The 24,083-nt window shown below is 61.9% G+C and overlaps 1 protein-coding gene across 4 annotated transcripts in view; it reads right to left on the bottom strand.

Annotated features, from left to right (window-relative positions):
* Positions 1–24,083, bottom strand: part of LOC140398979 (serine/threonine-protein kinase A-Raf-like) — a 222,328-nt gene that overhangs the window by 143,437 nt on the left and 54,808 nt on the right. For all 4 annotated transcript variants that reach the window (XM_072488001.1, XM_072488002.1, XM_072488004.1 and 1 more), the window contains one exon: positions 13,565–13,710. In XM_072488001.1, the coding sequence (XP_072344102.1) occupies positions 13,565–13,710 (146 nt within the window). The remainder of the gene's footprint in view (positions 1–13,564; positions 13,711–24,083) is intronic.

The following is a 24,083-nucleotide window of genomic DNA, read 5'->3' as shown; positions in this document are numbered from 1 at the left end:
TACTCACTCTTCCCCCGCTCCATTCCCCGTACTCACTCCCTCCCCGCTCCATTCGCCGTACTCACTCTCCCCTCGCTCCATTCCCCATACTCACTCTCCCCCGCTCCATTCCCCGTACTCACTCTCCCCCCGCTCCATTCCCCGTACTCACTCTCCCCCCACTCCATTCCCCGTACTCACTCTTCCCCCTCGCTCCATTCCCCGTACTCACTCTCCCCCCCGCTCCATTCCCCGTACTCACTCTCCCCCTCCCGCTCCATTCCCCGTGCTCACTCTGCCCCCGCTCCATTCCCCGTGCTCACTCTGCCCCCGCTCCATTCCCCGTACTCACTCTCCCCCCACTCCATTCCCCGTACTCTCTCCCCTCGCTCCATTCCCCGTACTCATTCTCCCCCGGCCCCATTCCCCGTACTCACTCTCCCCCCACTCCATTCCCCGTACTCACTCTCCCCCCGCTCCATTCCCCGTACTCTCTCCCCTCGCTCCATTCCCCGTACTCACTCTCCCCCCGCTCCATTCCCCGTACTCACTCTCCCCCCGCTCCATTCCCCGTACTCACTCCCCCCCGCTCCATTCCCCGTACTCACTCCCTCCCCGCTCCATTCCCCGTACTCACTCCCCCCCGCTCCATTCCCCGTACTCACTCCCTCCCCGCTCCATTCCCCGTACTCACTCTCCCCTCGCTCCATTCCCTGTACTCACTCTCCCCCCGCTCCATTCCCCGTACTCATTCCCCCCCCCGCTCCATTCCCCGTACTCACTCTTCCCCCGCTCCATTCCCCGTACTCACTCCCTCCCCGCTCCATTCGCCGTACTCACTCTCCCCTCGCTCCATTCCCCATACTCACTCTCCCCCGCTCCATTCCCCGTACTCACTCTTCCCCCGCTCCATTCCCCGTACTCACTCTCCCCCCACTCCATTCCCCGTACTCACTCTTCCCCCTCGCTCCATTCCCCGTACTCACTCTCCCCCCCGCTCCATTCCCCGTACTCACTCTCCCCCTCCCGCTCCATTCCCCGTGCTCACTCTCCCCCCGCTCCATTCCCCGTACTCACTCTCCCCCCACTCCATTCCCGTACTCACTCTCCCCCCGCTCCATTCCCCATACTCACTCTCCCCCCGCTCCATTCCCCGTACTCACTCCCCCCCACGCTCCATTCCCCGTACTCACTCTCCCCCCCCCCGCTCCATTCCCCGTACTCACTCTCCCCTCGCTCCATTCCCCGTACTCACTGCCCCCCCCCGCTCCATTCCACGTACTCACTCTCCCCTCGCTCCATTCCCCATGCTCACTCTCCCCCCTCTCCATTCCCCGTACTCACTCTCCCCTCGCTCCATTCCCCGCACTCACGCACCCCCCGCTCCATTCCCCGTACTCACTCTCCCCTCGCTCCATTCCCCGTACTCACTCTCCCGTCGCTCCATTCCCCGTACTCACTCTCCCCCCGCTCCATTCCCCGTACTCACTCTCCCCCCACTCCATTCCCCGTACTCACTCTCCCCCCGCTCCATTCCCCGTACTCTCTCCCCTCGCTCCATTCCCCGTACTCACTCTCCCCCCGCTCCATTCCCAGTACTCACTCTCCCCTCGCTCCATTCCCCGCACTCACGCTCCCCCCGCTCCATTCCCCGTACTCACTCTCCCCTCGCTCCATTCCCCGTACTCACTCTCCCGTCGCTCCATTCCCCGTACTCACTCTCCCCCCGCTCCATTCCCCGTACTCACTCCCCCCCCCCCCGCTCCATTCCCCGTACTCACTCTCCCACCCCCCCCGCTCCATTCCCCGTACTCACTCTCCCCTCGCTCCATTCCCCGTACTCACTCCCCCACCCCGCTCCATTCCCCGTACTCACTCTCCCCTCGCTCCATTCCCCGTACTCACTCTTCCCCCCCGCTCCATTCCCCGTACTCACTCCCCCCCCGCTCCATTCTCCGTACTCACTCTCCCCCCACTCCATTCCCCATACTCACTCTCCCCCCGCTCCATTCCCCGGAGTCACTCTCCCCTCGCTCCATTCCCCGTACTCACTCCCTCCCCGCTCCATTCCCCGTACTCACTCTCCCCTCGCTCCATTCCCCGTACTCACTCTCCCCCGCTCCATTCCCCGTACTCACACTCCCCCCGCTCCATTCCCCGTACTCACTCTCCCCCCACTCCATTCCCCGTACTCACTCTCCCCCCGGCTCCATTCCCCGTACTCTCTCCCCTCGCTCCATTCCCCGTACTCATTCTCCCCCGGCTCCATTCCCCGTACTCACTCTCCCCCCACTCCATTCCCCGTACTCACTCTCCCCCCGCTCCATTCCCCGTACTCTCTCCCCTCGCTCCATTCCCCGTACTCACTCTCCCCCCGCTCCATTCCCCGTACTCACTCTCCCCCCACTCCATTCCCCGTACTCACTCTCCCCCCGCTCCATTCCCCGTACTCTCTCCCCTCGCTCCATTCCGCATACTCACTCTCCCCCCGCTCCATTCCCCGTACTCACTCTCCCCCCGCTCCATTCCCCGTACTCACTCCCCCCCGCTCCATTCCCCGTACTCACTCCCCCCTGCTCCATTCCCCGTACTCACTCTCCCCCCGCTCCATTCCCCGTACTCACTCCCTCCCCGCTCCATTCCCCGTACTCTCTCTCCCCTCGCTCCATTCCCGGTACTCACTCTCCCCCGCTCCATTCCCCGTACTCACTCTACCCCCGCTCCATTCCCCGTACTCATTCTCCCCCTCCCGCTCCATTCCCCGTACTCACTCTCCCCCCGCTCCATTCCCCGTACTCACTCCCCCCCGCTCCATTCCCCGTACTCACTCCCCCCTGCTCCATTCCCCGTACTCACTCTCCCCTCGCTCCATTCCCCGTACTCACTCCCTCCCCGCTCCATTCCCCGTACTCTCTCTCCCCTCGCTCCATTCCCGGTACTCACTCTCCCCCGCTCCATTCCCCGTACTCACTCTACCCCCGCTCCATTCCCCGGACTCACTCTCCCCCCGCTCCATTCCCCGTACTCACTCTCCCCCCGCTCCATTCCCCGTACTCACTCCCCCCCGCTCCATTCCCCGTACTCACTCCCTCCCCGCTCCATTCCCCGTGCTCTCTCTCCCCTCGCTCCATTCCCCGTACTCACTCTCCCCCGCTCCATTCCCCGTACTCACTCTACCCCCGCTCCATTCCCCGTACTCACTCTCCCCTCGCTCCATTCCCTGTACTCACTCTCCCCCCGCTCCATTCCCCGTACTCATTCCCCCCCCCGCTCCATTCCCCGTACTCACTCTTCCCCCGCTCCATTCCCCGTACTCACTCCCTCCCCGCTCCATTCGCCGTACTCACTCTCCCCTCGCTCCATTCCCCATACTCACTCTCCCCCGCTCCATTCCCCGTACTCACTCTCCCCCCGCTCCATTCCCCGTACTCACTCTCCCCCCACTCCATTCCCCGTACTCACTCTTCCCCCTCGCTCCATTCCCCGTACTCACTCTCCCCCCCGCTCCATTCCCCGTACTCACTCTCCCCCTCCCGCTCCATTCCCCGTGCTCACTCTGCCCCCGCTCCATTCCCCGTGCTCACTCTGCCCCCGCTCCATTCCCCGTACTCACTCTCCCCCCACTCCATTCCCGTACTCACTCTCCCCCCGCTCCATTCCCCGTACTCACTCTCCCCCCGCTCCATTCCCCGTACTCACTCCCCCCCACGCTCCATTCCCCGTACTCACTCTCCCCCCGCTCCATTCCCCGTACTCACTCTCCCCTCGCTCCATTCCCCGCACTCACGCTCCCCCCGCTCCATTCCCCGTACTCACTCTCCCCTCGCTCCATTCCCCGTACTCACTCTCCCGTCGCTCCATTCCCCGTACTCACTCTCCCCCCGCTCCATTCCCCGTACTCACTCTCCCCCCACTCCATTCCCCGTACTCACTCTCCCCCCGCTCCATTCCCCGTATTCTCTCCCCTCGCTCCATTCCCCGTACTCACTCTCCCCCCGCTCCATTCCCAGTACTCACTCTCCCCTCGCTCCATTCCCCGCACTCACGCTCCCCCCGCTCCATTCCCCGTACTCACTCTCCCCTCGCTCCATTCCCCGTACTCACTCTCCCGTCGCTCCATTCCCCGTACTCACTCTCCCCCCGCTCCATTCCCCGTACTCACTCCCCCCCCCCGCTCCATTCCCCGTACTCACTCTCCCACCCCCCCCGCTCCATTCCCCGTACTCACTCTCCCCTCGCTCCATTCCCCGTACTCACTCCCCCACCCCGCTCCATTCCCCGTACTCACTCTCCCCTCGCTCCATTCCCCGTACTCACTCTCCCCCCCGCTCCATTCCCCGTACTCACTCCCCCCCCGCTCCATTCTCCGTACTCACTCTCCCCCCACTCCATTCCCCATACTCACTCTCCCCCCGCTCCATTCCCCGGAGTCACTCTCCCCTCGCTCCATTCCCCGTACTCACTCCCTCCCCGCTCCATTCCCCGTACTCACTCTCCCCTCGCTCCATTCCCCGTACTCACTCTCCCCCGCTCCATTCCCCGTACTCACACTCCCCCCGCTCCATTCCCCGTACTCACTCTCCCCCCACTCCATTCCCCGTACTCACTCTCCCCCCGCTCCATTCCCCGTACTCTCTCCATTCCCCGTACTCATTCTCCCCCGGCTCCATTCCCCGTACTCACTCTCCCCCCACTCCATTCCCCGTACTCACTCTCCCCCCGCTCCATTCCCCGTACTCTCTCCCCTCGCTCCATTCCCCGTACTCACTCTCCCCCCGCTCCATTCCCCGTACTCACTCTCCCCCCACTCCATTCCCCGTACTCACTCTCCCCCCGCTCCATTCCCCGTACTCTCTCCCCTCGCTCCATTCCGCATACTCACTCTCCCCCCGCTCCATTCCCCGTACTCACTCTCCCCCCCCCGCTCCATTCCCCGTACTCACTCTCCCCTCGCTCCATTCCCCGTACTCACTGCCCCCCCCGCTCCATTCCACGTACTCACTCTCCCCTCGCTCCATTCCCCATGCTCACTCTCCCCCCTCTCCATTCCCCGTACTCACTCTCCCCTCGCTCCATTCCCCGCACTCACGCTCCCCCCGCTCCATTCCCCGTACTCACTCTCCCCTCGCTCCATTCCCCGTACTCACTCTCCCGTCGCTCCATTCCCCATACTCACTCTCCCCCCGCTCCATTCCCCGTACTCACTCTCCCCCCACTCCATTCCCCGTACTCACTCTCCCCCCGCTCCATTCCCCGTACTCTCTCCCCTCGCTCCATTCCGCATACTCACTCTCCCCCCGCTCCATTCCCCGTACTCACTCTCCCCCCCCCCGCTCCATTCCCCGTACTCACTCTCCCCTCGCTCCATTCCCCGTACTCACTGCCCCCCCCGCTCCATTCCACGTACTCACTCTCCCCTCGCTCCATTCCCCATGCTCACTCTCCCCCCTCTCCATTCCCCGTACTCACTCTCCCCTCGCTCCATTCCCCGCACTCACGCTCCCCCCGCTCCATTCCCCGTACTCACTCTCCCCTCGCTCCATTCCCCGTACTCACTCTCCCGTCGCTCCATTCCCCGTACTCACTCTCCCCCCGCTCCATTCCCCGTACTCACTCTCCCCCCACTCCATTCCCCGTACTCACTCTCCCCCCGCTCCATTCCCCGTACTCTCTCCCCTCGCTCCATTCCCCGTACTCACTCTCCCCCCGCTCCATTCCCAGTACTCACTCTCCCCTCGCTCCATTCCCCGCACTCACGCTCCCCCCGCTCCATTCCCCGTACTCACTCTCCCCTCGCTCCATTCCCCGTACTCACTCTCCCGTCGCTCCATTCCCCGTACTCACTCTCCCCCCGCTCCATTCCCCGTACTCACTCCCCCCCCCCGCTCCATTCCCCGTACTCACTCTCCCACCCCCCCCGCTCCATTCCCCGTACTCACTCTCCCCTCGCTCCATTCCCCGTACTCACTCCCCCACCCCGCTCCATTCCCCGTACTCACTCTCCCCTCGCTCCATTCCCCGTACTCACTCTCCCCCCCGCTCCATTCCCCGTACTCACTCCCCCCCCGCTCCATTCTCCGTACTCACTCTCCCCCCACTCCATTCCCCATACTCACTCTCCCCCCGCTCCATTCCCCGGAGTCACTCTCCCCTCGCTCCATTCCCCGTACTCACTCCCTCCCCGCTCCATTCCCCGTACTCACTCTCCCCTCGCTCCATTCCCCGTACTCACTCTCCCCCGCTCCATTCCCCGTACTCACACTCCCCCCGCTCCATTCCCCGTACTCACTCTCCCCCCACTCCATTCCCCGTACTCACTCTCCCCCCGCTCCATTCCCCGTACTCTCTCCCCTCGCTCCATTCCCCGTACTCATTCTCCCCCGGCTCCATTCCCCGTACTCACTCTCCCCCCACTCCATTCCCCGTACTCACTCTCCCCCCGCTCCATTCCCCGTACTCTCTCCCCTCGCTCCATTCCCCGTACTCACTCTCCCCCCGCTCCATTCCCCGTACTCACTCTCCCCCCACTCCATTCCCCGTACTCACTCTCCCCCCGCTCCATTCCCCGTACTCTCTCCCCTCGCTCCATTCCGCATACTCACTCTCCCCCCGCTCCATTCCCCGTACTCACTCTCCCCCCGCTCCATTCCCCGTACTCACTCCCCCCCGCTCCATTCCCCGTACTCACTCCCCCCTGCTCCATTCCCCGTACTCACTCTCCCCCCGCTCCATTCCCCGTACTCACTCCCTCCCCGCTCCATTCCCCGTACTCTCTCTCCCCTCGCTCCATTCCCGGTACTCACTCTCCCCCGCTCCATTCCCCGTACTCACTCTACCCCCGCTCCATTCCCCGTACTCACTCTCCCCCTCCCGCTCCATTCCCCGTACTCACTCTCCCCCCGCTCCATTCCCCGTACTCACTCCCCCCCGCTCCATTCCCCGTACTCACTCCCCCCTGCTCCATTCCCCGTACTCACTCTCCCCTCGCTCCATTCCCCGTACTCACTCCCTCCCCGCTCCATTCCCCGTACTCTCTCTCCCCTCGCTCCATTCCCGGTACTCACTCCCCCCCGCTCCATTCCCCGTACTCACTCTACCCCCGCTCCATTCCCCGTACTCACTCTCCCCCCACTCCATTCCCCGTACTCACTCTTCCCCCTCGCTCCATTCCCCGTACTCACTCTCCCCCCCGCTCCATTCCCCGTACTCACTCTCCCCCTCCCGCTCCATTCCCCGTACTCACTCTCCCCCCGCTCCATTTCCCGTACTCACTCTCCCCCCACTCCATTCCCGTACTCACTCTCCCCCCGCTCCATTCCCCGTACTCACTCTCCCCCCGCTCCATTCCCCGTACTCACTCCCCCCCCACGCTCCATTCCCCGTACTCACTCTCCCCCCCCGCTCCATTCCCCGTACTCACTCTCCCCTCGCTCCATTCCCCGTACTCACTGCCCCCCCCCGCTCCATTCCACGTACTCACTCTCCCGTCGCTCCATTCCCGTACTCACTCTCCCCCCGCTCCATTCCCCGTACTCACTCTCCCACCCCCCCGCTCCATTCGCCGTACTCACTCCCCCCCCCGCTCCATTCCCCGTACTCACTCTCCCCTCGCTCCATTCCCCGTACTCACTCCCCCACCCCGCTCCATTCCCCGTACTCACTCTCCCCTCGCTCCATTCCCCGTACTCACTCTCCCCCCCCCGCTCCATTCCCCGTACTCACTCGCCCCCCCGCTCCATTCCCCGTACTCACTCCCCCCCCGCTCCATTCTCCGTACTCACTCTCCCCCCACTCCATTCCCCGTACTCACACTCCCCCCGCTCCATTCCCCGGAGTCACTCTCCCCTCGCTCCATTCCCCGTACTCACTCCCTCCCCGCTCCATTCCCCGTACTCACTCTCCCCTCGCTCCATTCCCCGTAATGACTCTCCCCCGCTCCATTCCCCGTACTCACACTCCCCCCGCTCCATTCCCCGTACTCACTCTCCCCCCACTCCATTCCCCGTACTCACTCTCCCCCCGCTCCATTCCCCGTACTCACTCCCCCCCGCTCCATTCCCCGTACTCACTCCCCCCTGCTCCATTCCCCGTACTCACTCTCCCCCCGCTCCATTCCCCGTACTCACTCTCCCCCCCCCGCTCCATTCCCCGTACTCACTCTCCCCTCGCTCCATTCCCCGTACTCACTCTCCCCCCTCTCCATTCCCCGTACTCACTCTCCCCTCGCTCCATTCCCCGCACTCACGCTCCCCCCGCTCCATTCCCCGTACTCACTCTCCCCTCGCGCCATTCCCCGTACTCACTCTCCCGTCGCTCCATTCCCCGTACTCACTCTCCCCCCGCTCCATTACCCGTACTCACTCTCCCCCCACTCCATTCCCCGTACTCACTCTCCCCCCGCTCCATTCCCCGTACTCTCTCCCCTCGCTCCATTCCCCGTACTCACTCTCCCCCCGCTCCATTCCCCGTACTCACTCTCCCCTCGCTCCATTCCCCGCACTCACGCTCCCCCCGCTCCATTCCCCGTACTCACTCTCCCCTCGCTCCATTCCCCGTACTCACTCTCCCGTCGCTCCATTCCCCGTACTCACTCTCCCCCCGCTCCATTCCCCGTACTCACTTCCCCCCCCCCCGCTCCATTCCCCGTACTCACTCTCCCACCCCCCCCGCTCCATTCCCCGTACTCACTCTCCCCTCGCTCCATTCCCCGTACTCACTCCCCCACCCCGCTCCATTCCCCGTACTCACTCTCCCCTCGCTCCATTCCCCGTACTCACTCTCCCCCCGCTCCATTCCCCGTACTCACTCCCCCCCTGCTCCATTCTCCGTACTCACTCTCCCCCCACTCCATTCCCCATACTCACTCTCCCCCCGCTCCATTCCCCGGAGTCACTCTCCCCTCGCTCCATTCCCCGTACTCACTCCCTCCCCGCTCCATTCCCCGTACTCACTCTCCCCTCGCTCCATTCCCCGTACTCACTCTCCCCCGCTCCATTCCCCGTACTCACACTCCTCCCGCTCCATTCCCCGTACTCACTCTCCCCCCACTCCATTCCCCGTACTCACTCTTCCCCCGCTCCATTCCCCGTACTCTCTCCCCTCGCTCCATTCCCCGTACTCATTCTCCCCCGGCTCCATTCCCCGTACTCACTCTCCCCCCACTCCATTCCCCGTACTCACTCTCCCCCCCCCGCTCCATTCCCCGTACTCACTCTCCCCTCGCTCCATTCCCCGTACTCACTGCCCCCCCCGCTCCATTCCACGTACTCACTCTCCCCTCGCTCCATTCCCCATACTCACTCTCCCCCCTCTCCATTCCCCGTACTCACTCTCCCCCTCCCGCTCCATTCCCCGTACTCACTCTCCCCCCGCTCCATTCCCCGTACTCACTCTCCCCCCTCTCCATTCCCCGTACTCACTCTCCCCTCGCTCCATTCCCCGCACTCACGCTCCCCCCGCTCCATTCCCCGTACTCACTCTCCCCTCGCGCCATTCCCCGTACTCACTCTCCCGTCGCTCCATTCCCCGTACTCACTCTCCCCCCGCTCCATTACCCGTACTCACTCTCCCCCTACTCCATTCCCCGTACTCACTCTCCCCCCGCTCCATTCCCCGTACTCTCTCCCCTCGCTCCATTCCCCGTACTCACTCTCCCCCCGCTCCATTCCCCGTACTCACTCTCCCCTCGCTCCATTCCCCGCACTCACGCTCCCCCCGCTCCATTCCCCGTACTCACTCTCCCCTCGCTCCATTCCCCGTACTCACTCTCCCGTCGCTCCATTCCCCGTACTCACTCTCCCCCCGCTCCATTCCCCGTACTCACTCCCCCCCCCCGCTCCATTCCCCGTACTCACTCTCCCACCCCCCCCGCTCCATTCCCCGTACTCACTCTCCCCTCGCTCCATTCCCCGTACTCACTCCCCCACCCCGCTCCATTCCCCGTACTCACTCTCCCCTCGCTCCATTCCCCGTACTCACTCTCCCCCCCGCTCCATTCCCCGTACTCACTCCCCCCCCGCTCCATTCTCCGTACTCACTCTCCCCCCACTCCATTCCCCATACTCACTCTCCCCCCGCTCCATTCCCCGGAGTCACTCTCCCCTCGCTCCATTCCCCGTACTCACTCCCTCCCCGCTCCATTCCCCGTACTCACTCTCCCCTCGCTCCATTCCCCGTACTCACTCTCCCCCGCTCCATTCCCCGTACTCACACTCCCCCCGCTCCATTCCCCGTACTCACTCTCCCCCCACTCCATTCCCCGTACTCACTCTTCCCCCGCTCCATTCCCCGTACTCTCTCCCCTCGCTCCATTCCCCGTACTCATTCTCCCCCGGCTCCATTCCCCGTACTCACTCTCCCCCCGCTCCATTCCCCGTACTCACTCTACCCCCGCTCCATTCCACGTACTCTCTCCCCTCGCTCCATTCCCCGTACTCACTCTCCCCCCGCTCCATTCCCCGTACTCACTCTCCCCCCACTCCATTCCCCGTACTCACTCTCCCCCCGCTCCATTCCCCGTACTCACTCTCCCCCCGCTCCATTCCCCGTACTCACTCTCCCCCCGCTCCATTCCCCGTACTCACTCTCCCCCGCTCCATTCCCCGTACTTACTCCCCCCTGCTCCATTCCCCGTACTCACTCTCCCCCCGCTCCATTCCCCGTACTCACTCCCTCCCCGCTCCATTCCCAGTACTCTCTCTCCCCTCGCTCCATTCCCCGTACTCACTCTCCCCCGCTCCATTCCCCGTACTCACTCTACCCCCGCTCCATTCCCCGTACTCACTCTCCCCCCACTCCATTCCCCGTACTCACTCTCCCCCCGCTCCATTCCCCGTACTCACTCTACCCCCGCTCCATTCCCCGTACTCACTCTCCCCCCACTCCATTCCCCGTACTCACTCTACCCCCGCTCCATTCCCCGTACTCACTGTTCCCCCTCGCTCCATTCCCCGTACTCACTCTCCCCCCCGCTCCATTCCCCGTACTCACTCTCCCCCTCCCGCTCCATTCCCCGTACTCACTCTCCCCCCGCTCCATTCCCCGTACTCACTCTCCCCCCACTCCATTCCCGTACTCACTCTCCCCCCGCTCCATTCCCCGTACTCACTCTCCCCCCGCTCCATTCCCCGTACTCACTCTCCCCCCCGCTCCATTCCCCGTACTCACTCTCCCCCTCCCGCTCCATTCCCCGTACTCACTCTCCCCCCGCTCCATTCCCCGTACTCACTCTCCCCCCACTCCATTCCCGTACTCACTCTCCCCCCGCTCCATTCCCCGTACTCACTCTCCCCCCGCTCCATTCCCCGTACTCACTCTTCCCCCCCCGCTCCATTCCCCGTACTCACTCTCCCCTCGCTCCATTCCCCGTACTCACTGCCCCCCCCGCTCCATTCCACGTACTCACTCTCCCCTCGCTCCATTCCCCATACTCACTCTCCCCCCTCTCCATTCCCCGTACTCACTCCCCCCCCCTCTCCATTCCCCGTACTCACTCCCCCCCCGCTCCATTCCCCGTACTCACTCCCCTCGCTCCATTCCCCGCACTCACGCTCCCCCCGCTCCATTCCCCGTACTCACTCTCCCCTCGCTCCATTCCCCGTACTCACTCTCCCGTCGCTCCATTCCCCGTACTCACTCTCCCCCCGCTCCATTCCCCGTACTCACTCCCCCCCCCCCGCTCCATTCCCCGTACTCACTCTCCCACCCCCCCGCTCCATTCGCCGTACTCACTCCCCCCCCCGCTCCATTCCCCGTACTCACTCTCCCCTCGCTCCATTCCCCGTACTCACTCCCCCACCCCGCTCCATTCCCCGTACTCACTCTCCCCTCGCTCCATTCCCCGTACTCACTCTCCCCCCGGCTCCATTCCCCATACTCACTCACCCCCCGCTCCATTCTCCGTACTCACTCTCCCCCCACTCCATTCCCCGTACTCACACTCCCCCCGCTCCATTCCCCGGAGTCACTCTCCCCTCGCTCCATTCCCCGTACTCACTCTCCCCTCGCTCCATTCCCCGTACTCACTCTCCCCCCCGCTCCATTCCCCGTACTCACTCTCCCCCCCGCTCCATTCCCCGTACTCACTCTCCCCTCGCTCCATCCCGTACTCACTCTCCCCCGCTCCATTCCCCGTACTCACACTCCCCCCGCTCCATTCCCCGTACTCACTCTCCCCCCACTCCATTCCCCGTACTCACTCTCCCCCCGCTCCATTCCCCGTACTCTCTCCCCTCGCTCCATTCCCCGTACTCATTCTCCCCCCGCTCCATTCCCCGTACTCACTCTCCCCCCTCTCCATTCCCCGTACTCACTCTCCCCCCGCTCCATTCCCCGTACTCTCTCCCCTCGCTCCATTCCCCGTACTCACTCTCCCCCCGCTCCATTCCCCGTACTCACTCTCCCCCCACTCCATTCCCCGTACTCACTCTCCCCCCGCTCCATTCCCCGTACTCTCTCCCCTCGCTCCATTCCCCGTACTCACTCTCCCCCCGCTCCATTCCCCGTACTCACTCTCCCCCCGCTCCATTCCCCGTACTCACTCTCCCCCCGCTCCATTCCCCGTACTCACTCCCCCCTGCTCCATTCCCCGTACTCACTCTCCCCCCGCTCCATTCCCCGTACTCACTCCCCCCCCGCTCCATTCCCCGTACTCACTCTCCCCCCGCTCCATTCCCCGTACTCACTCCCTCCCCCTCGCTCCATTCCCCGTACTCACTCTCCCCCCGCTCCATTCCCGTACTCACTCTCCCCCCCGCTCCATTCCCCGTACTCACTCTCCCCCCGCTCCATTCCCCGTACTCACTCCCCCCCACGCTCCATTCCCCGTACTCACTGCCCCCCCCGCTCCATTCCCCGTACTCACTCTCCCCCCCCCCCACTCCATTCCCCGTACTCACTCTCCCCTCGCTCCATTCCCCGTACTCACTGCCCCCCCCGCTCCATTCCACATACTCACTCCCCCCCACGCTCCATTCCCCGTACTCACTCTCCCCTCGCTCCATTCCCCGTACTCACTGCCCCCCCCGCTCCATTCCACGTACTCACTCTCCCCCCCGCTCCATTCCCCGTACTCACTCTCCCCCTCCCGCTCCATTCCCCGTACTCACTCTCCCCCCGCTCCATTCCCCGTACTCACTCTCCCCCCACTCCATTCCCCGTACTCACTCTCCCCCCGCTCCATTCCCCGTAATCACTCTCCCCCCCCCCCGCTCCATTCCCCGTACTCACTCTCCCCCCGCTCCATTCCCCGTACTCACTCTCCCCCCACTCCATTCCCCGTACTCACTCCCACCCCCGCTCCATTCCCTGTACTCACTCTCCCACCCCCGCTCCATTCCCCATACTCTCTCTCCGCCAGCTCCATTCCCGTACTTTTTCACCCCCTCTTCTCACACCGTCCCCCGTACTGACACCCCCCCCCGCTCCATTCACCGTATCACCCTCCCTCTGTACTTACTCTGCCGTTGCTCCCTTTCCCCGTACTCACTCTCCCTCCTCACTCTCCCCTCACTTCTTTCCTCAGTCCCTCCCTCTCTACGCACTTTTTCTCCCTCTATAGTCATTCTCCCTGCTCACTAGTACTCACTATTTGCCTAGGTCCAGGCACACTGTTGGCACTTTGCTGCTGCAGTGCTCATGGAACTTGTGCCCACAGGTCTGACAGCGGAAGCCATGGAACAGAAACTTCAGGCAGAAGTCGCAGAACGCCAAGTTGAAGAAGGTCTTCCGCACCTGCAGCATGTGAATAAGCAGTTGCATCATTTGGTTGCTCAGTCTGGGCTGGGTGAGACTGGCACCAGCACCCTGCCCGGGTACCTCACATCATACCGTGGTCACACGCGTACTCATTGCATATACACACAGTAATGTTCTCACTGCCCTGTATCCATGCACACACACACTATACAAAGTACGAAGTCTTACAACACCAGGTTAAAGTCCAACAGGTTTATTTGGAATCACTAGCTTTCGGAGCACAGCTCCTTCATCAGTTGAGACCTGATGTGTGAGTACCAAAAACCAGGTGATAATATGCCTGCACACCAGCGCTATGCGCACACACAAGCACTATCCCTACACATTGGCTCTCTCTGCATACACAGGTACTACGCCTACACACAGGCACCATGCACACACAGGCACCATGCACACACACACACACAGGCACCATGCACACACACAATCACAGGCACCATGCACACACACACACAGGCACCATGCATACACACACACACACACACACACACACACAGGCACCATGCACACACACACCATGCACACACACACACACACACACAGGCACCATGCACACACACACGCACACAGGCACCATGCGCGCACACACAGGCACCATGCGCGCGCGCACAGGCACCATGCGCGCACACACAGGCACCATGCGCGCACACACAGGCACCATACGCGCGCACACACAGGCACCACGCGCACGCACACAGGCACCATGCGCACACACACAGGCACCATGCACACACACACAGGCACCATGCTCACACACACAGGCACCATGCACACACACAAAAACAGGCACCATGCACACACACACAGGCACCATGCACACACACACAGGCACCATGCGCACACACACAGGCACCATGCACACACAGGCACTATGCACACACACGGGCACTATGCACACACACACAGGCACTATGCACATACACACAGGCACGATGCACACACACACAAAGGCACGATGCACACACACGGTCACTATGCATACACACACGGGCACTATGCATACACACACGGGCACTATGCATACACACACAGGCACTATGCACACACACACAGGCACTATGCACACACACACGGGCACTATGCACACACACGGGCACTATGCATACACACACGGGCACTATGCATTCACACACAGGCACTATGCATACACACAGGCACTATGCACACACACGGGCACTATGCAGACACACACGGGCACTATGCAGACACACACGGGCACTATGCATACACACACGGGCACTATGCATACACACACGGGCACTATGCATACACACACGGGCACTATGCATACACACGGGCACTATGCATACACACGGGCACTATGCATACACACTTGGGCACTATGCATACACACGGGCACTATGCATACACACACGGGCACTATGCACACACACGGGCACTATGCACACACACGGGCACTATGCACACACACGGGCACTATGCACACACACGGGCACTATGCACACACACGGGCACTATGCAAACACACGGGCACTATGCAAACACACGGGCACTATGCAAACACACGGGCACTATGCACACACACAGGTACTATGCATACACACACGGGCACTATGCACACACAAGGGCACTATGCACACACACACGTACTATGCACACACAAGGGCACTATGCACACACAAGGGCACTATGCACACACACACGTACTATGCACACACAAGGGCACTATGCATACACACGCGGGCACTATGCACACACAAGGGCACTATGCACACACGGGCACTATGCATACACACATGGGCACTATGCACACAGGTAATATGCATACACATACACACACGGGCACTATGCATACACAGGCACTATGCGCGCACGGGCACTATGCATACACACACGGGCACTATGCACACACACAGGTGCTATGCACACACACACGGGCACTATGCACACACACAGGTACTGTGCATACACACACGGGCACTATGCACACACAAGGGCACTATGCATACACAGGCACTATGCGCGCACGGGCACTATGTGCCCACAAGGGCACTATGCACACACACTTGCTCTATCCCTACTAACCGGCATAAGTGCACACACGGGCACCATGCGCGCGCCCCCACACGGGCACCATGCGCGCGCCCCCACACGGGCACCATGCGCGCGCCCCCACACGGGCACCACGCGCCCCCACACGGGCACCACGCGCCCCCACACGGGCACCACGCGCCCCCACACGGGCACCACGCGCCCCCACACGGGCACCACGCGCCCCCACACGGGCACCACGCGCCCCCACACGGGCACCACGCGCCCACACGGGCACCACGCACCCACACGGGCACCACGCACCCACACGGGCTCTATCCCTACACACTTGCTCTATCCCTACACACAGGCACTATGCCTACACACAGGCACTATGCCTACAAACCGGACCTACGCTCACAAAGGCACTATGCACACACACGGGCACTACACGCATACACACGGACACTATGCACACACACACACGGGCACTATGCATACACACAAGGGCAGTATGCGCACACACGGGCAGTCTGCACACACACGGGCAGTCTGCACACACACGGGCACTATGCACACACACGGGCACTATGCACACACACGGGCACTATGCACACACAAGGGCACTATGCATACTCACACGGGCACTATGCACACACAAGGGCACTATGCATACTCACACAGGCACTATGCACACACAAGGGCACTATGCATACACACACGGGCACTATGCACACACGGGCACTATGCATACACACATGGGCACTATGCACACACGGGCACTATGCATACACACATGGGCACTATGCACACACACAGGTACTATGCATACACACACGGGCACTATGCATACACACACGGGCACTATGCATACACAGGCACTATGCGCGCACGGGCACTATGCATACACACACGGGCACTATGCACACACACGGGCACTATGCACACACACGGGCAACTTGCACACACAAGGGCACTATGCATACACAGGCACTATGCGCACACACACACACGGGCACTATGCATACACAGGCACTATGCGCGCACATGGGCACTATGCTAACACACGGGCAGTATGTGCCCACAAGGGCACTATGCACACACACTTGCTCTATCCCTACACACCGGCATAAGTGCACACACACCAGCACTATGCGCGCGCACACAGGCACCATGCGCGCGCACACAGGCACCATGCGCGCGCACACAGGCACCATGCGCGCGCACACAGGCACCATGCGCGCGCACACAGGCACCATGCGCGCGCACACAGGCACCATGCGCGCGCACACAGGCACCATGCGCGCGCACACAGGCACCATGCGCGCGCACACAGGCACCATGCGCGCGCACACAGGCACCATGCGCGCGCACACAGGCACCATGCGCGCGCACACAGGCACCATGCGCGCGCACACAGGCACCATGCGCGCGCACACAGGCACCATGCGCGCGCACACAGGCACCATGCGCGCGCACACAGGCACCATGCGCGCGCACACAGGCACCATGCGCGCACACACAGGCACCATGCGCGCACACACAGGCACCATGCGCGCACACACAGGCACCATGCGCGCACACACAGGCACCATGCACTCACACACAGGCACCATGCACACACACACACGCACCATGCACACACACACACGCACCATGCACACACACACACAGGCACCATGCACACACACACACAGGCACCATGCACACACACACAGGCACCATGCACACACACACAGGCACCATGCGCGCGCGCACACAGGCACCATGCGCGCGCACACACAGGCACCATGCGCGCGCACACAGGCACCATGCGCGCGCACACAGGCACCATGCGCGCGCACACAGGCACCATGCGCGCGCACACAGGCACCATGCGCGCGCACACAGGCACCATGCGCGCGCACACAGGCACCATGCGCGCGCACACAGGCCCCATGCGCGCGCACACAGGCACCATGCGCGCGCACACAGGCACCATGCGCGCGCACACAGGCACCATGCGCGCGCACACAGGCACCATGCGCGCGCACACAGGCACCATTCGCGCACACACAGGCACCATGCGCGCACACACAGGCACCATGCGCGCACACACAGGCACCATGCGCGCACACACAGGCACCATGCGCGCACACACAGGCACCATGCACTCACACACAGGCACCATGCACACACACACACACGCACCATGCACACACACACACGCACCATGCACACACACACAGGCACCATGCACACACACACAGGCACCATGCACACACACACAGGCACCATGCATGCACACAGGCACCATGCATGCACACAGGCACCATGCATGCACACACACACGCACAGGCACCATGCACACACAGGCACCATGCACACACAGGCACCATGCACACACAGGCACCATGCACACAGGCACCATGCACACAGGCACCATGCACGCACACACACAGGCACCACGCACAACGCACACACGCACACAGGCACCACGCACACACACACAGGCACCACGCACACACACACAGGCACCACGCACACACACACAGGCACCACGCACACACACACAGGCACCACGCACACACACACAGGCACCACGCACACACACACAGGCACCACGCACACACACACAGGCACCACGCACACACACACAGGCACCATGCACACACACAGGCACCATGCACACACAGGCACCATGCACACACATGCACTATTCCTACACACAGGCACCATGCGCGCGCACACACAGGCACCATGCGCGCACACACACAGGCACCATGCGCGCACACACAGGCACCATGCGCGCACACACAGGCACCATGCGCGCACACACAGGCACCATGCGCGCACACACAGGCACCATGCGCGCACACACAGGCACCATGCGCGCACACACAGGCACCATGCGCGCACACACAGGCACCATGCGCGCACACACAGGCACCATGCGCGCACACACAGGCACCATGCGCGCACACACAGGCACCATGCACACACACACACAGGCACCATGTACACACACACACGCACCATGCACACACAGGCACCATGCACACACAGGCACCATGCACACACAGGCACTATTCCTACACACGGACACTATGTGCCCACACGGGCACTATGTGCCCACAAGGGCACTATGCGCACACACTTGCTCTATCCCTACACACAGGCACTATGCCTACACACAGGCACTATGCCTACAAACCGGACCTACGCTCACAAAGGCACTATGCACACACACGGGCACTACACGCATACACATGGACACTATGCACACACACGGGCACTATGCGCACACACACACGGGCACTATGCGCACACACAAGGGCAGTATGCGCACACACGGGCAGTCTGCACACACACGGGCACTATGCAATCACACGGGCACTATGCATTCACACACGGGCACTATGCATACACACACGGGCACTATGCATACACACACGGGCACTATGCACACACACACAGGCACCATGCATGCACACAGGCACCATGCATGCACACAGGCACCATGCATGCACACACACACGCACAGGCACCATGCACACACAGGCACCATGCACACACAGGCACCATGCACACACAGGCACCATGCACACAGGCACCATGCACACAGGCACCATGCACGCACACACACAGGCACCACGCACAACGCACACAGGCACCACGCACACACACACAGGCACCACGCACACACACACAGGCACCACGCACACACACACAGGCACCACACACACACAGGCACCACGCACACACACACAGGCACCACGCACACACACACAGGCACCACGCACACACACACAGGCACCACGCACACACACACAGGCACCACGCACACACACACAGGCACCATGCACACACACAGGCACCATGCACACACAGGCACCATGCACACACATGCACTATTCCTACACACAGGCACCATGCGCGCGCACACACAGGCACCATGCGCGCGCACACACAGGCACCATGCGCGCACACACAGGCACCATGCGCGCACACACAGGCACCATGCGCGCACACACAGGCACCATGCGCGCACACACAGGCACCATGCGCGCACACACAGGCACCATGCGCGCACACACAGGCACCATGCGCGCACACACAGGCACCATGCGCGCACACACAGGCACCATGCGCGCACACACAGGCACCATGCGCGCACACACAGGCACCATGCGCGCACACACAGGCACCATGCGCGCACACACAGGCACCATGCGCGCACACACAGGCACCATGCACACACACACACAGGCACCATGTACACACACACACGCACCATGCACACACAGGCACCATGCACACACAGGCACCATGCACACACAGGCACTATTCCTACACACGGACACTATGTGCCCACACGGGCACTATGTGCCCACAAGGGCACTATGCGCACACACTTGCTCTATCCCTACACACAGGCACTATGCCTACACACAGGCACTATGCCTACAAACCGGACCTACGCTCACAAAGGCACTATGCACACACACGGGCACTACACGCATACACATGGACACTATGCACACACACGGGCACTATGCGCACACACACACGGGCACTATGCGCACACACAAGGGCAGTATGCGCACACACGGGCAGTCTGCACACACACGGGCACTATGCAATCACACGGGCACTATGCATTCACACACGGGCACTATGCATACACACACGGGCACTATGCATACACACACGGGCACTATGCACACACACACGGGCACTATGCACACACACACGGGCACTATGCACACACACACGGGCACTATGCACACACACGGGCACTATGCATACACACGGGCACTATGCATACACACACGGGCACTATGCACACACACGGGCACTATGCATACACACACAGGCACCATGCACACACACACAGGCACCATGCACACACACACAGGCACCATGCACACACACACAGGCACCATGCACACACACACAGGCACCATGCACACACACACAGGCACCATGCACACACACACAGGCACCATGCACACACACACGGGCACCATGCACACACACACGGGCACCATGCACACACACACGGGCACCATGCACACACACACGGGCACCATGCACACACACACGGGCACCATGCACACACACACGGGCACCATGCACACACACACGGGCACCATGCACACACACACGGTCACTATGCACACACACACGGGCACTATGCATACACACACAGGCACCATGCACACACACACAGGCACCATGCACACACACACAGGCACCATGCACACACACACAGGCACCATGCACACACACACAGGCACCATGCACACACACACAGGCACCATGCACACACACACAGGCACCATGCACACACACACAGGCACCATGCACACACACACAGGCACCATGCACCCACACACAGGCACCATGCACACACACCCAGGCACCATGCACACACCCAGGCACCATGCACACACCCAGGCACCATGCACACACCCACGCACCATGCGCGCGTACACACGCACCATGCGCGCGCACACACGCACCATGCACGCACACACACGCACCATGCACGCACACACGCACCATGCGCACACACGCACCATGCGCACACAGGCACCATGCGCACACAGGCACCATGCGCACACAGGCACCATGCGCACACAGGCACCATGCACACACAGGCATCATGCACACACAGGCACCATGCACACACAGGCACCATGCACACACAGGCACCATGCACACACAGGCACCATGCACACACAGGCACCATGCACACACAGGCACTATTCCTACACACGGGCACTATTCCTACACACGGGCACTATGTGCCCACAAGGGCACTATGCGCACACACATGCTCTATCCCTACACACCGGCATATGTGCACACCCAGGCACTATGCACACACACGGGCACTATGCATGCACACGGGCACTATGCATACACACACGGGCACTATGCATACACACACGGGCACTATGCATACACACACGGGCACTATGCATACACACACGGGCACTATGCATACACACACGGGCACTATGCATACACACACGGGCACTGTGCATCCACACACGGGCACTGTGCATCCACACACGGGCACTGTGCATCCACACACACGGGCACTATGCACACACACACGCGCACTATGCACACACACACGGGCACTATGCACACACACACGGGCACTATGCACACACACACGGGCACTATGCACACACACACGGGCACTATGCACACACACACGGGCACTATGCATACACACACGGGCACTATGCACACACAGGCACCATGCACACACAGGCACCATGCACACACAGGCACCATGCACACACAGGCACCATGCACACACAGGCACCATGCACACACAGGCACCATGCACACACAGGCACCATGCACACACAGGCACCATGCACACACAGGCACCATTCCTACACACGGGCACTATGTGCCCACAAGGGCACTATGCGCACACACATGCTCTATCCCTACACACCGGCATATGTGCACACCCAGGCACTATGCACACGCACCAGCACTATGCCTACACACAGGCACTGTACCTACAAACCGTACCTACGCTCACAAAGGCACTATGCACACACACGGGCACTACACGCATACACACGGACACTACGCACACACACGGGCACTATGCACACACGGGCAGTATGCATACACACACGGGCACTATGCACACACACGGGCACTATGCACACACACGGGCACTATGCACACACACTCGGGCACTATGCACACACACGGGCACTATGCACACACACGGGCACTATGCACACACACGGGCACTATGCACACACACGGGCACTATGCACACACATGGGCACTATGCACACACACGGGAACTATGCACACACACAGGCACCATGCACACACACAGGCACCATGCACACACAGGCACCATGCACACACATGCACTATTCCTACACACAGGCACCATGCGCGCGCACACACAGGCACCATGCGCGCACACACACAGGCACCATGCGCGCACACACAGGCACCATGCGCGCACACACAGGCACCATGCGCGCACACACAGGCACCATGCGCGCACACACAGGCACCATGCGCGCACACACAGGCACCATGCGCGCGCACACAGGCACCATGCGCGCACACACAGGCACCATGCGCGCACACACAGGCACCATGCGCGCACACACAGGCACCATGCGCGCACACACAGGCACCATGCGCGCACACACAGGCACCATGCACACACACACACAGGCACCATGTACACACACACACGCACCATGCACACACAGGCACCATACACACACAGGCACCATGCACACACAGGCACTATTCCTACACACGGACACTATGTGCCCACACGGGCACTATGTGCCCACAAGGGCACTATGCGCACACACTTGCTCTATCCCTACACACAGGCACTATGCCTACACACAGGCACTATACCTACAAACCGGACCTACGCTCACAAAGGCACTATGCACACACACGGGCACTACACGCATACACATGGACACTATGCACACACACGGGCACTATGCGCACACACACACGGGCACTATGCGCACACACAAGGGCAGTATGCGCACACACGGGCAGTCTGCAATCACACGGGCACTATGCATTCACACACGGGCACTATGCATACACACACAGGCACCATGCACACACACACAGGCACCATGCACACACACACAGGCACCATGCACACACACACAGGCACCATGCACACACACACAGGCACCATGCACACACACACAGGCACCATGCACACACACACAGGCACCATGCACACACACACAGGCACCATGCACACACACACAGGCACCATGCACACACACACAGGCACCATGCACACACACACGGGCACCATGCACACACACACGGGCACCATGCACACACACACGGGCACCATGCACACACACACGGGCACCATGCACACACACACGGGCACCATGCACACACACACGGGCACCATGCACACACACACGGGCACCATGCACACACACACGGTCACTATGCACACACACACGGTCACTATGCACACACACACGGGCACCATGCATACACACACAGGCACCATGCACACACACACAGGCACCATGCACACACACACAGGCACCATGCACACACACACAGGCACCATGCACACACACACAGGCACCATGCACACACACACAGGCACCATGCACACACACACAGGCACCATGCACACACACACAGGCACCATGCACACACACACAGGCACCATGCACACACACACAGGCACCATGCACCCACACACAGGCACCATGCACACACACCCAGGCACCATGCACACACCCAGGCACCATGCACACACCCAGGCACCATGCGCGCGCACACACGCACCATGCGCGCGCACACACGCACCA

This window comes from Scyliorhinus torazame, chromosome 22 (genome assembly GCF_047496885.1).
Source record: "Scyliorhinus torazame isolate Kashiwa2021f chromosome 22, sScyTor2.1, whole genome shotgun sequence".
Lineage (NCBI taxonomy): Eukaryota > Metazoa > Chordata > Chondrichthyes > Carcharhiniformes > Scyliorhinidae > Scyliorhinus > Scyliorhinus torazame.
Note: the sequence above shows the minus strand (reverse complement) of the source record. Positions and strands in the feature narration are given on the sequence as shown.